This window comes from Muntiacus reevesi, chromosome 19 (assembly GCF_963930625.1).
Source record: "Muntiacus reevesi chromosome 19, mMunRee1.1, whole genome shotgun sequence".
NCBI lineage: Eukaryota > Metazoa > Chordata > Mammalia > Artiodactyla > Cervidae > Muntiacus > Muntiacus reevesi.
Window position 1 is genome coordinate 59,801,057 of NC_089267.1, and position 19,605 is coordinate 59,820,661.

The following is a 19,605-nucleotide window of genomic DNA, read 5'->3' on the forward strand; positions in this document are numbered from 1 at the left end:
GGAACGCAAAAGTAGGAAGTCAAGAAACAGTCAATTACCATCTTTTAGATACTAAAGTCAATGGAAAGTACCTAGTATCCACCCAACGAAAACAAATACATGGTGTCATAATGCTACAGTTCCCCATCCCTTTTTCTATCTGGGTAGATGCTGAATGACTGACGGAGTCAGTCTTCCCAACTGAGTTTGAACTGAATCTCAAAACTCTCTTTTCCTGGCTCTGCAGGGAGTTACTGTCAGTTAACTAGAGATTGACACTTGAGATGAAATTGTTCTCCATGCCTGCATGAAGATAATAATGATAAGTGTGGAATCTACTGACTTCCAGCAGCAGTAAAATAAAACTTCAGAGAGGAATGTGTGCTAGAGGAATTAATTTCACATTCTTCCTGACTTTGCCTCTTTTACCATGCTTGTTCCACAAAGGGAGCAGGTGAAACCTGCAGCTGGTCCAGCTGTCAGCTGACCCGGCGTGCCTGACCACCGTGTCCTGTGAGGCCTCCTGCCCACGTCCAGCTTTTTTTCTTTCTCAAAGCTTTTCCTAAGAGAAGCTCTCTTTCTTCATTTACTCCCTTCACCCATAAACACATGCTCTTAGCAGTGCTGAGTAAACAAATGAACAAGAAGAAATAAGAACACTCCTCAGGGTGAGACTGAGAGAAACCAAGCCCGTGGCGTGGGAGCGGGTGGGACCAGCGCTGACACGGGAAGAGGCCCGGAACCCGAGCCTCCTGCTCTTCCTTCATGGTCCTCGGGAGCGGACACGGGGGTCAGTGGCCATTCGCTGGCCTTCTGTGAAGGTCTCCCATTATGCCAGAATTGGAGAAGGAAATGACAACCCACTCCAGTGTTCTTGCTTGGAGAATCCCATGGACAGAGGAACCTGGTTGGCTGCAGTCCATGGGGTCACAGAGAGATGGACACAGCTGAGTGACTAATGCTTATTATGCCGAATATTTAGTCTTTATGGAGAAATCTCCCATTTTCTGAATTCTCCGCATTAATTGGTGGATAAAGAAGACGCGGTACGTATATACAATGGAACATTACTCAGCCATAAAGAGAATGAATGATGGCATCTGCATCAAAGTGGATGGACCTAGGGATTATCATACTAAGGGAAGTCAGTCAGACAGAGAAAGGCAAATATTGTACAGTATCACTTACATGTGTAATCTAAAATATGACACGGATGAACTTAACTATGAAACAGACTCATGGACAAAGAGAGTCGTGTTTGCCAAGGTGCAAGGAGGGTGGGGGAAGGATGGATTGGGAGTTTGGGTTAGCAGATATAAACTATCATATACAGAATGGATAAACAACAAGTTCCTACTGTGTAACACAGGGATATTCCATATCCTGTGGTAAACCATTACGGAAAAGAATAGGAAAATGAATGCACACTTGAATGAATCAGTTTGCTGTACAGTAGGAATTAATTCAACATTGTAAATCAATAAAGTAAATTAAAAAAAAGAATATGCATTAATCAAGTCCCATAATCTATTTAAAATGGACTTCTCTAGAAGTCCAGTGGTTAAGAATCCATGCTCCCAATGCAGGGGGCCCAGGTTTGGTCCTTGGCCAGGGAACTCGATCCCATCTGACAAATACACCTGGCACAACCAAATAAGTAAATAAAAAATAAACGTAGCTACCACAGGGGTAATGCTTGGTAATATCCACTGGATGAAAACACAACTAAACAAATGATCGGTGAGGAGGAGGGAAAAAGAGACTGGGACCGAATGCCCGAGGCCGGGTTACTGGTCCTCAGGCCCTGGGTGGTTCTCAGCAGCTGCTTCTCTGACCTGCACCGGTGCTGGCCTGTCTGTGGGCTGCAGTGGGAGAAAGGGCCAGGCACAGTCCTCTGGGCTCCGGCACCAGACTGATGAAGAGTTCTGTTCTGAAAGCCTCTGATGGGTAAACACAGCAGCCACAGAGTGATAATCTTCACAGAGCACAGAGCCACAGAAGGCAAGCGAGCAGCAAAACCCAGAGAGCGAGAGCCTCGCAGGCCAAGAACATAGCAGGCCTCCCTGAATAAAGCAAGCTGTGCGGCGGCGGTCACAGTGACCCAGCTCTGACTAGTGTCTGATGCTACATCCTTGGTTGGTTTGCGTCAACCTGCAGCAGTATTTTTATTTCAAGTGTTACCAGAAAATGCAGATTTTTTCCCCCAAGTTTGAAATGGCATCCCCCACCCCAATTTCAGGGCAGCCCAGCTTGAACCCAGGTGACGGGGTTACAGATACTGAAACTGGGTCGGCGGTGGGGCAGAGACATGGGCTTCTGTTGCAGAAGATGTTGCATGTAATTGCCTGGGAGAGACCCGGTGCTCACTGCCCCCTCCCTACCCTATCCACGGATCCCTGCTCTGCACAGTCTGCTGGCTAGGCAGTCCCCACCACTCAGCCAGCAGAACGGGTGCCCTCAATAAGCCGTGAAGGAGACACTTGTGAGGATGCATGTAGCTCCAGGTGCTAGGAAAGAGCAATCCCGGGCGTAGCACCGGGCAGACCTCCCCTCGCCCTCAGGCCTCCCCTCCTGGCGACCCAGCCAGGAAACCCCTTTGTTTGGGCTCCTGCACCATCCCCTCCAGGGGTGCCCTCCTCCAGGCACTCCCACTGCCCCACTCTGTCTCATCGCTCCTCACCCAGACATATCGAGACCCTCCGAGCCAGTCTCTGGCTGCAGACCTCCTGCCCACTCCTGGGGGCTACCAGAATGCACTCCCCAAACGCCCACCCCACGGCTCCCAGCCCTGCTGGGTGTCTCTGCAAGGCTCCCCCCTTCCCACTGAGATCCGTCCTGCTCAGGTGCTAAGCCAGCCCGCTCTCAACTCCCTGAGTTGCCTCATTGCTTTTTTCTGCCTGACCAGGCACCTTCGGTTCCAGGAACACAAAGTCACCTGCCTGGGTGTGAGAAGCCTGCAGTGGCGCCACCAGCCGCCACCGCAGACCGCCCTCCTGTCACACCCGTCACACCGTCACGCCCGCCGCCGCTGTCTGCTCACACGTCTTTCTCTTTCTCCCGGAGGCAGGAGCCGTGTCAATCGTCCCACGGTCCTTGGTGACGCCAGGGAGCGCCCGGCACCAGCGGCTCAGCAGCTGTTTACTGAAGGAGCAACAAAGCCCTCCAGCCCACCTGCTCCTTTCAAACGGGCCCCACTTTCACCTCTGATTCAGTAGGCGAGCCGCTGAAGCTGTTCAGGAACAGGATGTAAAAACACACTTGATAAAGAGCAGTAAGCAGCAGCAGTCATGACTAACTCTTTGTGGCCCCACGGACAAGCCCGCTAGGCTCCTCTGTCCAGGGGACTCTCCAGGCAAGAATACTGCAGCGGGCTGCACGCCCTTGTCCGGAGGGTCTTCCCGACCCAGGAACTGGATCTGGGTCTCCTGCACTGCAGGCGGAGCCTTCACTGTGTGAGCCTCCAGGGCAGTTGGAAAACAAGAGGAGCCAAACTGCTCGAAGACGGGGAACCAGACACGAAGCTTGGAAGCTTAGCTGACTGCACCACAACTCACCGCTCCGTTGGGCTCTCTTTTTCACTTCCTGTGTCTTCATTTACATTTCTATTCATATCTTACTGACACTTGCTTATGAAAGTTTTTTTTAAAAGTTTTTTTTTAACGGCTCAGGGTCTTGTGTGTGCACATATGAACGTTATATAGATTTCATGAAGGCAGTTAGCAAGAAAAAGGAATTTTTTGAACTCTCTTTCTATTGGGAATCTGCCAAGGAGACCAACCACCTATATGGTACCTGAATTACAAAGGGGGCATTTCACAGCTCCTGCCTGGTCCACAAAGGACTGTGAAAATTACCAGTGAATTTGACATAAGGGAATTTCAAGAAAGAGAAAAAATAAAAATAAAAACAAAATACATGACAAAAAGAAATATTAATAGTTAAGACTTTCATGCTACATGGCTAAGCCCTGTTCATACATTAACTTATTCAATTCTTACAATGCTGTGAGGTAAGTACTAATTACTTGTCCTTTACAGAGATGGGAAACCTGGGGCGTGGGGCTTCCACAACTAGCAAGAGGCATAGCTGGGACTGGAAGAAAGCAAGGCTTTAGCATCTGGGACCTTAAGTATTCTGCCAAACTGCTGCTAATACAAGCGCCTGTAAACCATAATGGAAAGGATATTAAAAAATGAACGTGTATACACACATGTGTATATATGTATAACTGAGTCATTTTGCTGCCCAGCAGTAATTAAGAACATTGTAAATCAGCTGTATGCTTATTTGCTCAGTCGTGTCTGACTCTTTGGGACCCCATGGACTATAGCCTACCAGGCTCCTCTGTCCATGGGATTCTCCAGACAAGAGTACTGGAGTGGGTTGTTATGCCCTCCTCCAGGGATCTTCCCAACCCAGGGACTGAATGCAGGTCTCCCGCATTGCAGGCAGATTTTTACCATCTGAGCCACCAGGGAAACCCAAAATCAGCTATATTTCAATAAAACTAATAAAAAAATAAGTTATTGTGTATGGGATGGAAGAAACAGCAAGGTCCTCCTGTATGGCACAGAGAACTATGGTCAAGATCCTAAGACAGGACCTTCCCTGGAGGCTCAGTGGCAAGGAATCTGCCTGCCAGCGCAGGAGACACAGGCTCCACCCCTGGTCTGGGAAGGTCCCACTGCCGTGGCGCAGCTGAGCCCGTGGGCCACAACCGCTGAGCCTGTGTCCTAGAGCTAGGGAGCCACAACTACGAAGTCCGTGCACCCTAGAGCCCGTCCTCTGCAACAAGAGAAGCTACCACAACGAGAGACCTGCACACCACAGCTAGAGTGTGGTCCCTGACTGCTGCAACTAGAGCAAAGTCTGAGCAGCAGCAAAGACACAGAACAGCCAAAAATAAAATCATAAAAAAGTACAGTAAGGTCTCAGACTTCTGCAAACAGTTTTTTAAAAAAGATCCTATGATAAACCACACTGGAAAAGAGTATGTTAAAAAAAAAATAACAAGCATCTGGAGAGTGATGAGTATCATTAAACAAGCCACTGGTTTCTTCCAGGTTTCCACAGTGCTGAGTAACACAGCCCTGGTCCTTGTCCTCAGGAAGCGTTGGCCACAGGAAGGGAGAGCGTGACACACCCATGCATGCACGCATAAAGCAAGTGGGAGCCACAGGCAGAGATGAGAGAGAGCCTGACAGCTGAGGATGGACGGGGTTCGAGGCACTCACAGGCCAGTGACATCAGCTGTAGTAACAAATGTGGGGGTGGAGACACGAGAGCTGAAGCAGTCAGAAATGTTCCAAATAAGAGAAGACGCTTAAATCCAGGTAGAAGAAAAAAAAAAGCGGAAAGAAGAATTAAGAGCAGCACAGGATGCATGATGCAGAAGAAAAGAATTTTGGTTTTAATCCACAGAAATCGATTGTAACATCAAAGAGCCATATGTCAGAAATTTGCAACACATGAATTCAGTTAGTCACTTAGACTCTAGCTCACCCCATGAAGAAGACTGCAGGACACCCTATAGTTTAAGGATTAGAGGAAACCCTGGTCTGTCACTCAACAGCGCTTAGTTGCCAACCACTCAGGCAGATTCAGCAACAACCATAAGCAGGGAAGATTACAAGCTGCTTCTGGTGTTGGGTTGTGCTTCACATCCCCAGTCTTAGTCCCTGGCAGATGAATGTGGTATCTGACTGAATGGCAGAAAAGCTTCCTGAGCTCAACCTAGTTCACTCACAACTCAGTGTCTGTTGAATGAATGAACAAACAAGTACTGAACAGACAGCATTTTATATTTACCATGCAAAATACCCACATCAACATTACGTTTAAAAGTACCTGCTCAGCTAATTGGGTTCCAGGAAGGTTTCACTACTGGGCTGGTCAAAAGGCTTATTCATTTCCCCCCCAAGATGGCTCAAGCAGTGCTTAGATGTTTTTAGGTTCACTCAAAACAATTTTGTTTGTATTGTGACAGCTGTCATACCAATGTGCATTTTTAAAAAACTTATCTAAATTGGTGAATTTTTGTGCAGACATTTTAATATCGAGGATAACATCTTTGGCATATTATGCTTTGTTATTTCACAAAACGTGAAAGCGCAATTGAAATGCAAAAAAAGATTTATTTAGTGTATGGAAAAGATACTGTGACTGATTGAACGTGTCAAAAGTGGTTTGTGAAGTTCTGAGCTGGAGATTTCTCACTGGACAATGTTCCATCGTCAGGTAGACCAGTTGAAGTTGATAGCAAGTAAATTGACACATTGAGAACAATCACCATTATACCACGTGGGAGATAGCCGACATATTCAAAATATTCAAATCAATCATTGAAAATCATTTGTACCAGCCTGCTTATGTTAATTGCTTTGATGTTCGCGTTCCATATAAGTGAAAAAATTTCCTTGATCATATTTCCACATGCCAATGCCATTCTCTACTGAAATGTAAGATGTTCCATTTTAAAAACAAATTGTGATGTGCAATGAAAAGTGCTTAGTGCACAATAACGTGGAAGGGAAGAGATTGTGGGACAATTGAAATGAACTGCCACCAACCACACCAAAGGTCAATCTTCTTTTAAAGGAGGTGATACTGTGTATATGGCGGGGCTGGAAGAGTCTTCTGTTAGGAGAAAACCTTCCAGAAAACCCAATGATTAATTCCAACTAGTACTGCTCCCAATTAGACCAACTGAAGGTGCACTCGATGAAAAGCACCCAGAATTAGTCAACACAAAACACATAATCTTCCATCAGGATAATGCAAGACTGAATGCTTCTTTGATGACCAAGCAAAAACTGTTATAGCTTGGCTGCAAAGTTCTGATTCCTTCACTGTATCCACCAGACATTGCATTTACAGATTTCCATTTATTTTGGTCTTTACAAAACTCTCTTAGTGGAAAAATTTCAATTTTCTGGAAGACTGTAAAAGGTACCTAGAACAATTCTCTGCTCAAAAAGATAAAACGTTTTGGGAAGACGGAATTATGAAGTTGCCTGAAAAATGGTAGAAGGTAGTAGAACAAAATGATGACTACACTGTTCAATAGAGTTCTTTGTGAAAATGAAAAATGTCTTTTATTTTGATTTAAAAACCAAACAAACTCTTTGGCTAACCCAGCACATCTCTGAGGAGCTAGGAGGCTCCAGCTAATTTTTGGATTCTATATAGAGCCAACTTGAGAAGGAAATGGCAACCCACTCCAGTATTCTTGCCTGGAGAATCTCAATGGACAGAGGAGCCTGGCAGGCTACAGTCCATGGGGTCGCAAGAGTCGGACATGACTTAGTGACTAAATCATAAAGCCAACTGTTCAGGTGAAGGAAAAGAAGTGTCAAGAGGATTTGCTAGTTCTGGTTATATAGCTGAAGAACAGACAGGGAGGGAGTTTATACAGCACCCAGAGGTTTCTGTGAGTGAAGCAGGGAAAGCTGCCAATCTGCTGTGGGACTTGTCGGGTTCTTCTCCTGCTTTCAGTTAAGGAAGCACAGCTGCTAGGACAAGATGAGCCTAGAAGCTGCTGCTGCTTACATTCCTCCCTGCCCGGGGCTGGTCTTGCCCAGACCAGCCCTGACGCGGACTCAGGCTGGAACAGAGGAGGCAGGGGCTGGGGACAACAGCCGCAGGATGGGGGTGGGGCTGTTCACACAGAGCCTGAGCCCCAGGACCCACAACCCACAGACATGCACAGCTTTCCAGGTCTGAGCTCCAGAACAGCCACCAGCTTTCTATGCTTATACAAAACAAAACAACAAAACACTGCTGTCAGATCTCTCTCTCCAGCTTTCCAAACCAGCACTACTAATCTGTCTCCCCAGAACATGCTGCTTTTTTATTGAAGATAAAGTAACTCAGTTTCCTTGATGTGAGAGACTGTAAGCACTTGGATATAAGGTGACTTCTCTTTGCTTAGGGATTGCTTTTCTGGGAGGAGAGGAGACACACCCACTGTTGATCTGGACACATGTGGTACCTGAGCATCGTCTTCTGTAGATGGGATCTGTAGTTAGAGGAGGGGAGACACACCCACTGTCTATCTGGACACATGTGGTACCTGAGCATCGTCTTCTGCAGACGGGATCTGCAGTTGGAGAAGCCTTGTGCACAGGCGTTAGAATTCCAGTCATTTTTGCTTTGCTTTGCTTCTCCCGGCTCACCCCCATTCATAGGTCTTAAGCAGCCTCTCTGTGGTTAAGAAGGGGTCAGATGGGCACGATCCCCTCACTGAACAATAAGTTTCACTCTGGCAGGTCTTGTTTACTGTCCAAAGTACTCAGCACAGAGTCTGGCACAGGCTTGGTTGTTTAGTTGCCAAGTTATATCCGACTCTTGTGACCCCATGTACTGTAGCCTGCCAGGCTCCTCTGTCCATGGAATTCTCCAGGCCAGAATACTGGAGTGGGTACCGTTCCCTTCTCCAGGGGATCTTCCCAACCCAGGGATAGAACCCAGGTCTCCTGCATTGCAGGTGGATTCTTTACCATCTGAGCCACCAGGGAAGCCCCTAGTGAGTATCTGTGAACTGAAAGAGTAAGTAAACCTCACAGAAAACAGGCTTGAAACTGGGCTCATCACCCTCCCGTTTTGGCCATCATTTTCTATTACAAAAGGATAACCCTCCATCTAAAATCCTGGGAACCTCTTTGTCTGGAAGCAGTAGCCACCTGGAGGTACCTGGGGGAAGACCCAAGCCACCCCTCCATAAGGAAATAGCTTCTATGAAAGGAACTGTGGAGGAGAAACAAGAGTTGTCAGGCCAACTTAGACCCGTGAGTACTATTAAGTCCTGGGACCAACTGAGCTGTGCTGGCAGATTAGAAGCAAGACATACAGCTGGGCAGGGCCTGGGGCACTGGGAAACAACATGGGCAGGCACCCCTCCAGATCCCTTGCTTCATAGATGAGGAATCCGCTGCCCAAACTCACACAGCTAGGAGCTGGAAAAGCCAAGAAGTAAAACCCGGGTATCCTGAGGTCCTGTCCACATCTCTTTCTACTGCTTCTGTCTGCCACAACCCCATGGGCACAAGCATGTCCACTAAGTCAGGAAAAGCCCGGAATAGGAGGCTTCAGCTGTCAGGGGGTAATCTTACTACACCTCTGCACTCTTGAGATGCAGTGTCAAACACCGCAGACTCGCCCTGTGTCCCAGGCTTGAACCCTCTTAGTCATCTTTTGATTATAAGCTCCTTCTGAGCCACCTCTGCCAACAGAAGGTGAGCAGGGTCAGCACTTACTGACCCCTGATGGTAGCTGGCACCGTGCAAAGAACTTTACATACATTATCATCTCCTTTAAAATTCTTTTACAAAATATTTATTTATTTGGCTGTGCTGAATCTTTGTTGTAGCATGCAGGATCTTTAGCTGTGGCATGTGGGATCTAGTTCCCTGACCAAGGATCAAACCCGGGTCTGCTGCACTGGGAGAGTGGAGGTTTAGCCACTGCACCACCAGGGAAGTCCCCGTCATCTCCTTTAAACCCTACGACAACCTGTGGGGAGACGACCACGACCACACCCGCCTCACACCTGTGCAAAGAAAGCCTCCAGGAGATTCAAGAACCTGCTCACACTCCATAGATTTTAAGTGGCAGGGAGGGGACCTGATCTCAGATAGTTACCCCGAATTCACCCTCCTAGCCCTGTGCCATGCTGCCTGCCTACTGAAAATGGCCCTGGTGGATTCAGCCTTTCTTTCCCCATCACCATAGTTCTGACCTGGAGTGCCCCTAAAACCAAGTTTCCTTCCAAGTTAATGATAAATCTCTCTATTGAAAACTTTTTTCCCTTCCTGTCCCCTCCGACCTCAGCCACGGGCTAACAGAACAGTAATCAACCAGAATTGGAGGAACCGCTGTTGTAGATTTCATCATTAACATACAATTTCAGGTTGTTCTTCTACTAGGCCCCCAAGTCACAGACTACCTGGCCTGAGAATCCTAAACCAGAGACTTACTGGCTCCTGAAACTGTGACTAACAAATGTCACAAAATGATGATTAATTACAGTTTCTTTGTTCTTTCCCTTTAAAAACACCCTCAACTCAAAGCCCAAATGGGAGTGGATCTGAGGCTCCGTCTTACTTCCTTGCTCGGTGCCCTGCAATAAACACTTATTTGCTGCCAATGTCTGCTGCTAAGACTTCAGCTTTCTGCACTGCAGGCACACGAGTTCTTTGCCCAGTTACAGTCTGTGCTCATCACCTCTCCACTAGACTATGCTGTCCAGCCCCTTCTCCCTTCCTCTTTCCTGGTATCTTTGCCCTCCCATCCATTTCTATTCATTCTTCCAAAACTGTGAATTCCCTCTGTGACTGAGAAGTGTTTTCTCATATCAGCTAATTGTCCAGGTCTCTAAAGTTACTAACTGGGTGTCCAACAATGCAATTCCATGCTGACTCTATCTACCTGGGGCTTCCTAGGTGGTGTTAGTGGTAAAGAAACCACCTGCCAATGCAGGAGACTCAAGAGACACGGGTTCGATCCCTGGGTTGGGAAGATCCCCTCCAGTAAAACCCACTCCAGTATTCTTGCCTGGAGAATCCCATGGACAGAGGAGCCCAGAGGGCTGCAGTAATGGGGTTGCAAAGAGTAGGACACGGCTGAAGCGACTTAGCACACGCACGCTGTCTACCAGGAGTGAACACCAGATCACAGGTCCTGGGTTCAGAGCCACATCTGCCCCCACTTCAGACGCCAGTTGCAAGTCTTGGGTCACTTGCACTTGTAATACATTAGCTGTAAATCAGGGACTCCCATAAGAACCTACACAGTTTTGATAATTTGCTAGGAAGATTCACAGAACTCAGGAAAGTACTTTGCTTTTACGGTTACTGGTGTACTATAAAGGCTGCAACTCAGGAACAGCCAAATGGAAGACATGCATGGGGCAAGGTGTGCAAGCAGAAGGGTACACAGGGCTTCCCTGCTTTCTCTGGGCACACCACCTTGCCACCACTTCAGTGTGTTCACCATTTAGGACTTTTTATGACTGCTTCATCACATTGACATAATTGATCAAATCCCTGACTGCTGGTGATTAACTCAGTCTCTGGGTCCCTGCCTCTCCCCAGAGGTTAATAGTTCCTACTCTCTAATCCTGGAGTCTTTTTGGCCACCAGCTCTCATTCTGAAGCTGCCTAGGAGTCTCCAGCCATCAATCATCTCACTGGCATATAGAAGACACTGATCATGTATCCCCAAGAGTTTGGGGAGCTATGTGCCAGGAATTGTAGACAAAGACAGCATATTTATTTTTTATTAACCACAATTCCTCCACTCAGACACCTCGAGTGGCTCCCCACGACAAGAGAGCAGAGCCCACACTTTTCAGGGTGGCCTGTAAGTTGCATGCGGTCCCATCTCTTCTGATTCCTGCCACCTCGCTCTGGTCTAGGCTGGTCCATCTTACAGATTCCTGCCTCTGCACCTTTGCCGCATTCTCCTGTCCCTCCACTGAATTGAAATGGAATAAAAATATTTCTCAGGATGCCATTGGTTTAGAGATGTGAGGGCCCTCAGACTTTACAGATGAGGAATTGATGGCTCAGAGAGTTGAATGGCATACTCCCAGTGATAGATTCACATCTCTCAAAGGCAGGGAGAACAGTACTCATGTCTGAATTCCAGGGATGAGTGCTGGGGATGACAGGCTTCAGATTACCAAAATCTTATTTTGGTAATAAAACATTTCAAGAGCACAAACCATAAGACAAAAAGCAAAAATTAATCTGATTTTACCAAGTGGAGGATTTCTGTTCAATGAAAAGACACCAAAAATGGAGTACTTTCTGCCATATCGGTAAACAAGGCTGTCACAGCCATCAGAGATGGCAGCCTCAGTGTGGGCCTGAGGGAATTCGAGGAGGAGATGAGCAGGCACCAGACTGCAGCCATCCCCTAGGGTGAGCCCTGAGGAAGATCAGGGTATGAAAACACAGGCTTCTGGCCCCAGATATCAGAGGCACACAGCAAAGGAACGATTCCAGTGAGCCAGACTCTTGCGCCTTCCCATACATGGAAAAGCACTACAATCCTTGACTTGGGATATCTAGTTTTCTTTAACTGATATAACTCTTTTGATGTTCAGACTATCTACCGTCTGTTGCAAAACTATATAACCAGGCTCCTCCCCTTGCCTCCTTGAGGCAGTTCTCTCAGGGTCACTTGAGATGCTCTCTCCCAGGCTGGGCCTAATGTCCTAAAAATCCCACCCAATAAAACAAGTTGACAATGCTACGGACAAAATTAATAGATCTAAAAATGGTAAAGAATCCACCTGCAAGGCAGGAGAACTAGGTTCAGTCCCTGGGTTGGGAAGATCCCCTGGAGGAGGAAACATCAGTGTCTAAAACTGACTGCAGGGACTTCCTCTGAGGTCCCGTGTGCTTCCATTGCACAGGCCACGGGTTCAATCCCTGGTCGGGGAACTAAGATCCCACATGCTGCATGGCAAGGCCAAAAAAAAATCAGAAAAAATAAAACTGATTATGGATCAATACTTAGAACTCTTGAAAAGTAAGAAAACTAGAGCAAACCTAATTTATAAAGAAAGAGCAAAGCATGTGAACATGCAGTTAGGGCAGAGGAAACCCACAAAGTTAACAAACGTATTAATTTTACTAATTATTAGAAAAACACGGAGAGGTATTGAGCAGTCTCTGGGAGATCCCTCGTTGTCCTAGGCCCCCGGCTCAGGGTGGTTTCTTTCCCCACGGCGGGACACCTCGCTTCTGACTCCGCCTTCTCGCCCCCGCCGGGCGGTGGAGGCGATGGGCCGGGAGGGTCAGAGCCGGGCTGGGTTGATCCTCGGACCTGGATGAGCTTCCAAGGGCCTCCCGGTAGGTCGGGGATCGGGCCGGGGGTCGTGCCCAGCGCCGAGGTGTGGGGGCTTCCTCCGTGCCCCCCGCCCTATGCCTTGTGCGGAGGGATGGCCTACTGTGCGCCGCAGGTTGGAGTGGGGCCGGCGCCCCCAGGCGGCCTGGAGACCCCTCAACCCGAGGGCGAGGCGGGAGCCGGGGTGGAGAGCAACTCTGAGGGGGTCTCCCCGGACCCCTGCGCCGCCCCCGCAGGCGCCGCGAAGCTGGAGGAGGAGAAGCTGGAGCCGAACGCTGAGGAGTCCCAGGGCGTCAAAGCTCTTCAGAAAGGCCTTGAACGATTCGCCAAGCTCCTAAAGCAGAAGAGGACCGCCCTAGCACATACCCAGGCCGATGTGGGGCTCACCCTGGGGGTTCTCTTTGGAGAGGTGTTCAGCCAAACGACTATCTGCCGTTTCGAGGCTGTGCAGCTCAGTTTCAGGAACATGTGTAAGCTGCGGCCCCCGCTGCAGAAGTGGGTGGAGGAAGCTGACAACAAGGAGAATCTGCAGGAGATATGCAAGGCAGAGACCCTTGTGCAGGCCCGGAAGAGAAAGCGGAGGAGTATCGAGAGAGCCGAGTGAGAGGCAACCTGGAGAGCATGTTCCTGCAGTGCCCGAAGCCCACCCTGCAGCAAATTAGCCACGTCGCCCAGCAGCTCGGGCTGCAGAAGGACGTGGTCCGAGTGTGGTTCTGCAACCGTCGCCAGAAGGGCAAAGGATCAAGCAGTGACTACTCCCAACGAGAGGATTTCGAGGCTGCTGGGTCTCCTTTCGCAGGGGCCCCGTCTCCTTTCCTCTGGCGCCAGGGCCCCATTTTGGTACCCCAGGCTCCGGGGGCCCTCACTTCACTACGCTGTACTCTTCACTCCCATTCCCTGAGGGTGAGGCCTTTCCCTCGGTGTCTGTCACCGCTCTGGGCTCTCCTATGCATTCAAACTGAGGTGCCTGCTCACCCCAGGAATGGGGGGCAGAGGAAGGGGAGAGCTAGGGAGAGAACCCTGGAGTTTGTGCCAGGGCTTTGGGATTAAGTTTTTCATTCACTAAGAAAGGACTTGGGAACACAATGGGTGTGGGGGCAGGGACTTTGGGGAAACTGGCTGGAGGGAAGGTGAAGTTCAATGATGCGCTTGAGTTTAATCCCCACATCACTCATCACTTTGTTCTTAAATAAAGAAGCCTGGGACCTAAAAAGAAAAAAAGAAATAAAAGGAAAACACAAGCTCAGATAGTGAGATGTCATTTTACACCTCTTGGAAAGCTGGAGGATGATGTAAAGTAGGGGTGTGTGTCGGGGGGTTCATATCTGCCTGGGAGCGGGTGGGGTGGATAGAAGGCCCCAGGAAAGTCATCTGGTGGTCAGTTCTTGAGTAACTGTACACATCCTTGTGCCCAGCAATCCTGCCCATGGCTATGGATCCTAAACAAAGTCTCACAGGTGGGACCTGCGGGAGGCTATTTGGGGCAGCACATTTGTGGAACTGCAGCATGATGTGTACCATGTCCAAACCCATCAAAGGGGAGCAACAGCTAAAATGTGAGGAGGTCTTTGTGGAGCATGAGGCACAGTGCGTGTACACGGTAGACACGGAGAGACACCGACAAACCCTCAGCAGGACCAGCTCAGGACAGAAGAAACAATGAGCCGAGTAACAGAATGAGTTGCATAACTTAAAAGTATAAGCAACTGAAACTATACAAAGCTTCTACAGGCGCACATAGAAATCAAACACAAACATCAACACGTGAGGAAGGCTGCCTACATGGGAGATGGAAGGCGAGGCATGTAGACACAAGGGGATCTATCGGGTTTGGGTGAGGTAAAGTCAGGGGCCACGGCCCCACTCAGGCTGCTGGCTCTGGCATCGGGGAGTAATCTGTCCAGGTTGAGGCTGCTGGCTGTCAGACAGAAAGTGGGCTCAGTGACCAGGGCCTTAAAATAGGGCCCAAAGGAGGCTGCCCTTCCCCACAGACCACCTTGGTGGTAAGAATCCCATCCCTTGGAGATGAATCCCTTTGCTTCTGTGCTTTTGGGGGTTCACATAAGTCTGCTCAATGAGTAAACATGAAGAATAGCCCAAACCCCAAAAAAGAAAAAATCCAAACTCAAGTGAGTCTTGCAAATATAAACCGCTTCTGTGATGGAAAATGTTACATGATTAGCATTTAAAAATAATTTTTTCTATAAAAACAAAAAATGTAAAAAAAACAACAAAAGAATAGTTCAGAAATGGAACATAGAAAAGTTGGTGGAGTGGGCGGAGGAGGGTGGTGGGCTGTGCCGGGCAGTCAGAATCAGATACACTGAGAGCTTAAAACCCCAACCTCCCTTACTCACACCTTTTGCTTTTTTTTGGCAGGACACATGGAACTAACCTTTACTGAGTATTTACTCTGAGCCAGCAGGGCGCTAGGGAGTTTTACATTTGCCATCTCATGGATCACTTGCAAAAGTCTTACACAGAGAGGCGGGGTGGAGGTTGATCCCGCCAGTCTTGCATTGGGAACAGGAAGCTCAGAGGAAGCAACCCGCCCAGCTCACACGGTGAGGACACCAGAGCTGTCTTCTGTGCCTCCACCAGCACAGCGACACTAACTAGCAGCTTATGACGTCCTCACTCTAGAGTCTTCTGCTTGGCAGCTGGGTCCAGAGGTCTCTAAGCTTGTCCTGGCTCCAGCACTATCAGAATCCCCCAGCACGGCTGGTGGAATGTAAATTGGTACAGCCACTGTGGAAAACAGTATGGAGATTCCTTAACAAATTAAGAATAAAACTACTATATGATCTAGCAATCCCACTACTGGTCGTATGCCCTGAGAAAACCACAAGTCTGAAAGACACAGGTACCCCGATGTTCATCGCAGCACTGTTTACAATAGCCAGGACATGGAAGCAATGGGTGTCCATCAACAGATGAATGGCTAAAGAAGTTGTGGTATATATATACGATGGAATATTACTCAACCATAAAAAAGAAAGAAATTGAGTCAGTTACAGTGAGGTGGATGAACCCAGAGCCTGTTATACAGAGTGCAGTCAGTCAGAAAGAAAAAAGCAAACATTGAATACTAATGCATACATATGGAATCTACAAAAACAGTACAGATGAACCTATTTACACAGGCATAGAGAATGGTCTGGTGAACACAGCGGAGGAAGGAGAGAGTAGGACACATTGAGCAGTCGCATTGACATTATACACTACCATGTGTAAAATGGATAACTAGTGGAAGCTGCCATGTAACACAGGGAGACCAGCCTGGTGTTCTGTGATGACCTGGGGGGTGGAATGGGTCAGGGGAGGGAGGCTCAAGAGGGAGGGGATATATATGTGTGTGTGTGTGTGTGTGTGTGTGTATATATATGTATACACACAGAGTTATGACTGATTCAAGTTGATATATGGCAGAGACCACCAAAACACTCTAAAGCAACTAGCTACCAAGAAGGAAAAAAAAAAGAACCCCTCCAGCTGTTCTTACGGGGGCTCGCAGGTCCAGAGCTTGAGGGAACGCCTGGGGTTAAGTTAAATTCTAGTCACTTCGTGTTTGCCCTCCAAACGCATGCATCCTTAGATGTGGCTCCTCTAACCAGGTCCAGTTTCTAGAGAACTGAGGATATCCTTTCATGACTGTTTTCCACCCTGATCTACATTTCCAGCTTCCTGAGAGTCAAGAGGTGGCAGCAGGTCGCTGGGCTGGGATTGGATTTTAACAGCAGAACAGCAATAAATTCCCTGAAAGGTGTGTAAGCAGAATGACTGAAACGCCACTGGAAAACCAAACAGCGAATGTGGCAGAGCTTTATCCCTGACTAAAGCATCACCAGAACCAAGATTTCATGCAGGTCAAATCATGTTTGTCAAACCTGCAGGGAGTGAATCTGATGAGATGCTATCTGGCCACCAGCCTTACCTTTGGCCTTCCTCCCCTTTCACGACCTGCCAACATTACATAAGCTGCCTAGTTTTCCTCAGGCCCTGGTCCAACTGTTTTGAGTGAAATTTAAAAGAAAGTAAATCCATCCAACAATAAGTATTCTAAACATTTCTGGTGGTGATGGGCTGTAACTTGTAGCAGATTGCTTCAGCTTCACCCAGCATCTTATCATAAACACTTGATTAACACTGTGAGCTTAATTCATCTGAAAGAGGAAAACTATCACTTGGGAAAACTGGGAATTATCCACTTTTTTTTTCCACTGAAAGGAGTCTATGCAACTGTGGAAAAAAGAGCGTCATGAAAAGAAAGGTTTAGAAAGTTGTGGTTTGTAGATGAAATAAAAACAAACTCACGTAAGGTTTATTCTTTCTGGGAGGAAATGGTAACTGCGGGCTAGTAACAATTCAATTTTATAAATATTTATTCTGTCATTACCTAGGACAAAGCATCAGGCAGGTCTAGCTGCTGAGAAAGAGGCCACACATAGAATTCGAGAGACCCTGAGTCTTTGGCACAGTCCAGACGCTGGCAAGTCCCCCAGATAAACGCTGGGGCTCAGATAAACACAAAGGCTACGGGGCTCAAAGCCTTTGAATTGCATCGGCTCTAAGTGTTCCTGATAACCTTAAAACCACCGATCAGATAGAGAGGACCTCTTTGTCCTTTCATCTCCCTACAGTGAGCTTTCCTGGGGGAAAAAAAAAAGTCTACCCTCCTCTATCTTTCCTGTCCTCCTCTCTCCAAGTTTCCAGGGGGAGAAATGCAGCTGTGCTTTGTCCACCTCTGTGTTCTCCGATACAAAGTATACCATTAGCCTGCTATAGCCCAGGAAGGATCCCACATCTCCACATACCACACCTCCCTGGACCCCTGCTCTGTTCCTCTTGTAAAACTCCTAGGATTTCTTCCCCCAGTTTCACCACACAGAATCCCTTCACTCTAGTATTTTACACAGGGCTAAACTCGGGCATTGGTTTGACTTACAAAAGTCATACCTGTTTATCACTGTGGCACTCCTCTCTGCTCCTTTTCTAGAATTCAGACCAACAAAATAAGGCATCACCTTTAACAGAGCACTGGGGAACTGGCGCTTCAATCCCTTTTTTTCTGAAGAGGGATTTAGCAGAGGTTTTAACAGCCTCTCATCTCTTAAGTGGGACTCTGTTCCTACAACTCTGCTGCCAGACTGGTTTTACTGAAATTCTTTGAAACCCAGTGCGTTCGGCATTTTGGCTTCCCTAGGGAAGCCTCTTTATTTCTGCTGGTAAACCTCTACGACAGTGTCTGGTAAAATAAGAACTAACCTTTAAAGAGGCCATACCACGTGCCAGCCAACCCTCTGAAGCAGGCTTCCCAGGTGGCTCAGTGGTAAAAAATCCACCTGCCAACACAGGAGATGCGGGTTTGATCCCTGGGCGGGGAACATGCCCTAGAGAAGGAAATGGCAACCCACTCCAGTATTTTTGCCTGGGAAATCCCATGGACAGAGGAGCTTGGCAGATGACAATCCATGGGGCCGCATAAGAGTCGGACACTGCTTAGCAACTAAACAACAACTATGTGTCAGACAACCGTCTGAAAGCAGACAGGATTAACATCCTGTTTTCTAGAGGCAGGAACTAAGACACAGAGAAAGTCAGCTGCACACAGAAGGTGTCCAGCTGGGATTCTCCCCAGGACGGTGAGCTTAACTATGCTTAAGCGCTGGGGTCAGCGGGATCTGGGACCTGCTGTCCTGTCTCGCTCGCTCTCCTGGAGCAGGCGACTGGATAATGCCCTTAAGCTCTTTGACCCTGAGTTTGTCTCCCTTCCAATTAACTGGAGATAAAGCATTTCTTCCAAAGACCAAGCAGTAAATGAAAGATATGTGACGGGGCTACCTCGGTCCAGGGCCCAGGGTAACTGGGGTCCTACACACCCCAGCTGAACCTCCTCATTGGCAAGTCCCGCTCCTCTAAATACCCAATCTCTTGGTGGAGGTACAACATCAGTCCATTTAAGAGTCGGCCAAGGGGCGTCTCTGCCTGCATCCACCTGGAAGACCGACGGGAGTCCCGCTTTCTCTCCACATCGCTCTGCGCCCGGGCCCGAGGCTCGCCACCCACGGCCTCGCCCCCGGCGGCTGCTTCACCCGGGCGCCTCTCTCGCTGGCACTCCACCCCGGGGGCTCCCCAGCCTGCCGGCTCGCGGTCTTACCATGGCGTCGTAGCCCAGGGCGTTCATGAAGTGCGCCACCTCGGCGCCCTTGTACACGGTGAACCAGATGGTGCCCTGGTACTGGTCGCCGGCGTCGAGCAGCAGCACGTGGGGCGCGGCGCGGCGGATCTGCCGCACCTTGGTGGCGAGCCGCGCCGCGCCGCCCACGCAGCGGCCGGCGTTGACACACTTGCTCGCGTCCTCGCTCGTCTGCTCCAGGCGGCTGTGCACGTCGTTGGTGTGCAGGATGGTGAGCTCCCAGGCGCGCGCCGCGGGCCACAGCAGCGCGCCCAGCGCGAGCAGCCCCAGCGCCGAGGCGCGCGCGGCTCGGGGATCCATGCTGCGGCTGGTGGCGAGGGCGCGAGCGCCGGGGAGTGCGAGCCAGACGGGCGGTCGGAGGAGGGCGGCGGCGAGTCGGAGGAGGCCTGCGCGGCCGGCGGGCGGGGCTGGGCCGGGCCGGGGCGGGCTCTCCCGAGGCCGGCCCCACACGGCCAGGCGCACTCCCCCGCGGTCACCCCATCCGACCCTGGCCGGCGGGGCGCCTCGGGCGCGGCTGGCGGCTGGCACTCGCTCCGGGCGGGAACAGTGACGAGGTTGTTCCCCGCGGGGAGAGCGCA

The 19,605-nt window shown here is 49.2% G+C and overlaps 1 protein-coding gene and 1 pseudogene across 2 annotated transcripts in view; one reads left to right on the forward strand and one right to left on the reverse strand.

Annotated features, from left to right (window-relative positions):
- The window catches only part of NT5E (5'-nucleotidase ecto), a 58,565-nt gene extending 39,181 nt beyond the window's left edge, over nucleotides 1-19,384 (reverse strand). For both annotated transcript variants that reach the window (XM_065911460.1, XM_065911459.1), the window contains exon 1: nucleotides 18,989-19,384. In XM_065911460.1, coding sequence (XP_065767532.1) covers nucleotides 18,989-19,327 — 339 coding nt within the window. In that variant the 5' untranslated portion in view covers nucleotides 19,328-19,384. The remainder of the gene's footprint in view (nucleotides 1-18,988) is intronic.
- On the forward strand, nucleotides 12,850-15,574 carry LOC136150721 (POU domain, class 5, transcription factor 1 pseudogene; annotated as a pseudogene).
- Nucleotides 19,385-19,605: the final 221 nt, after the last annotated feature.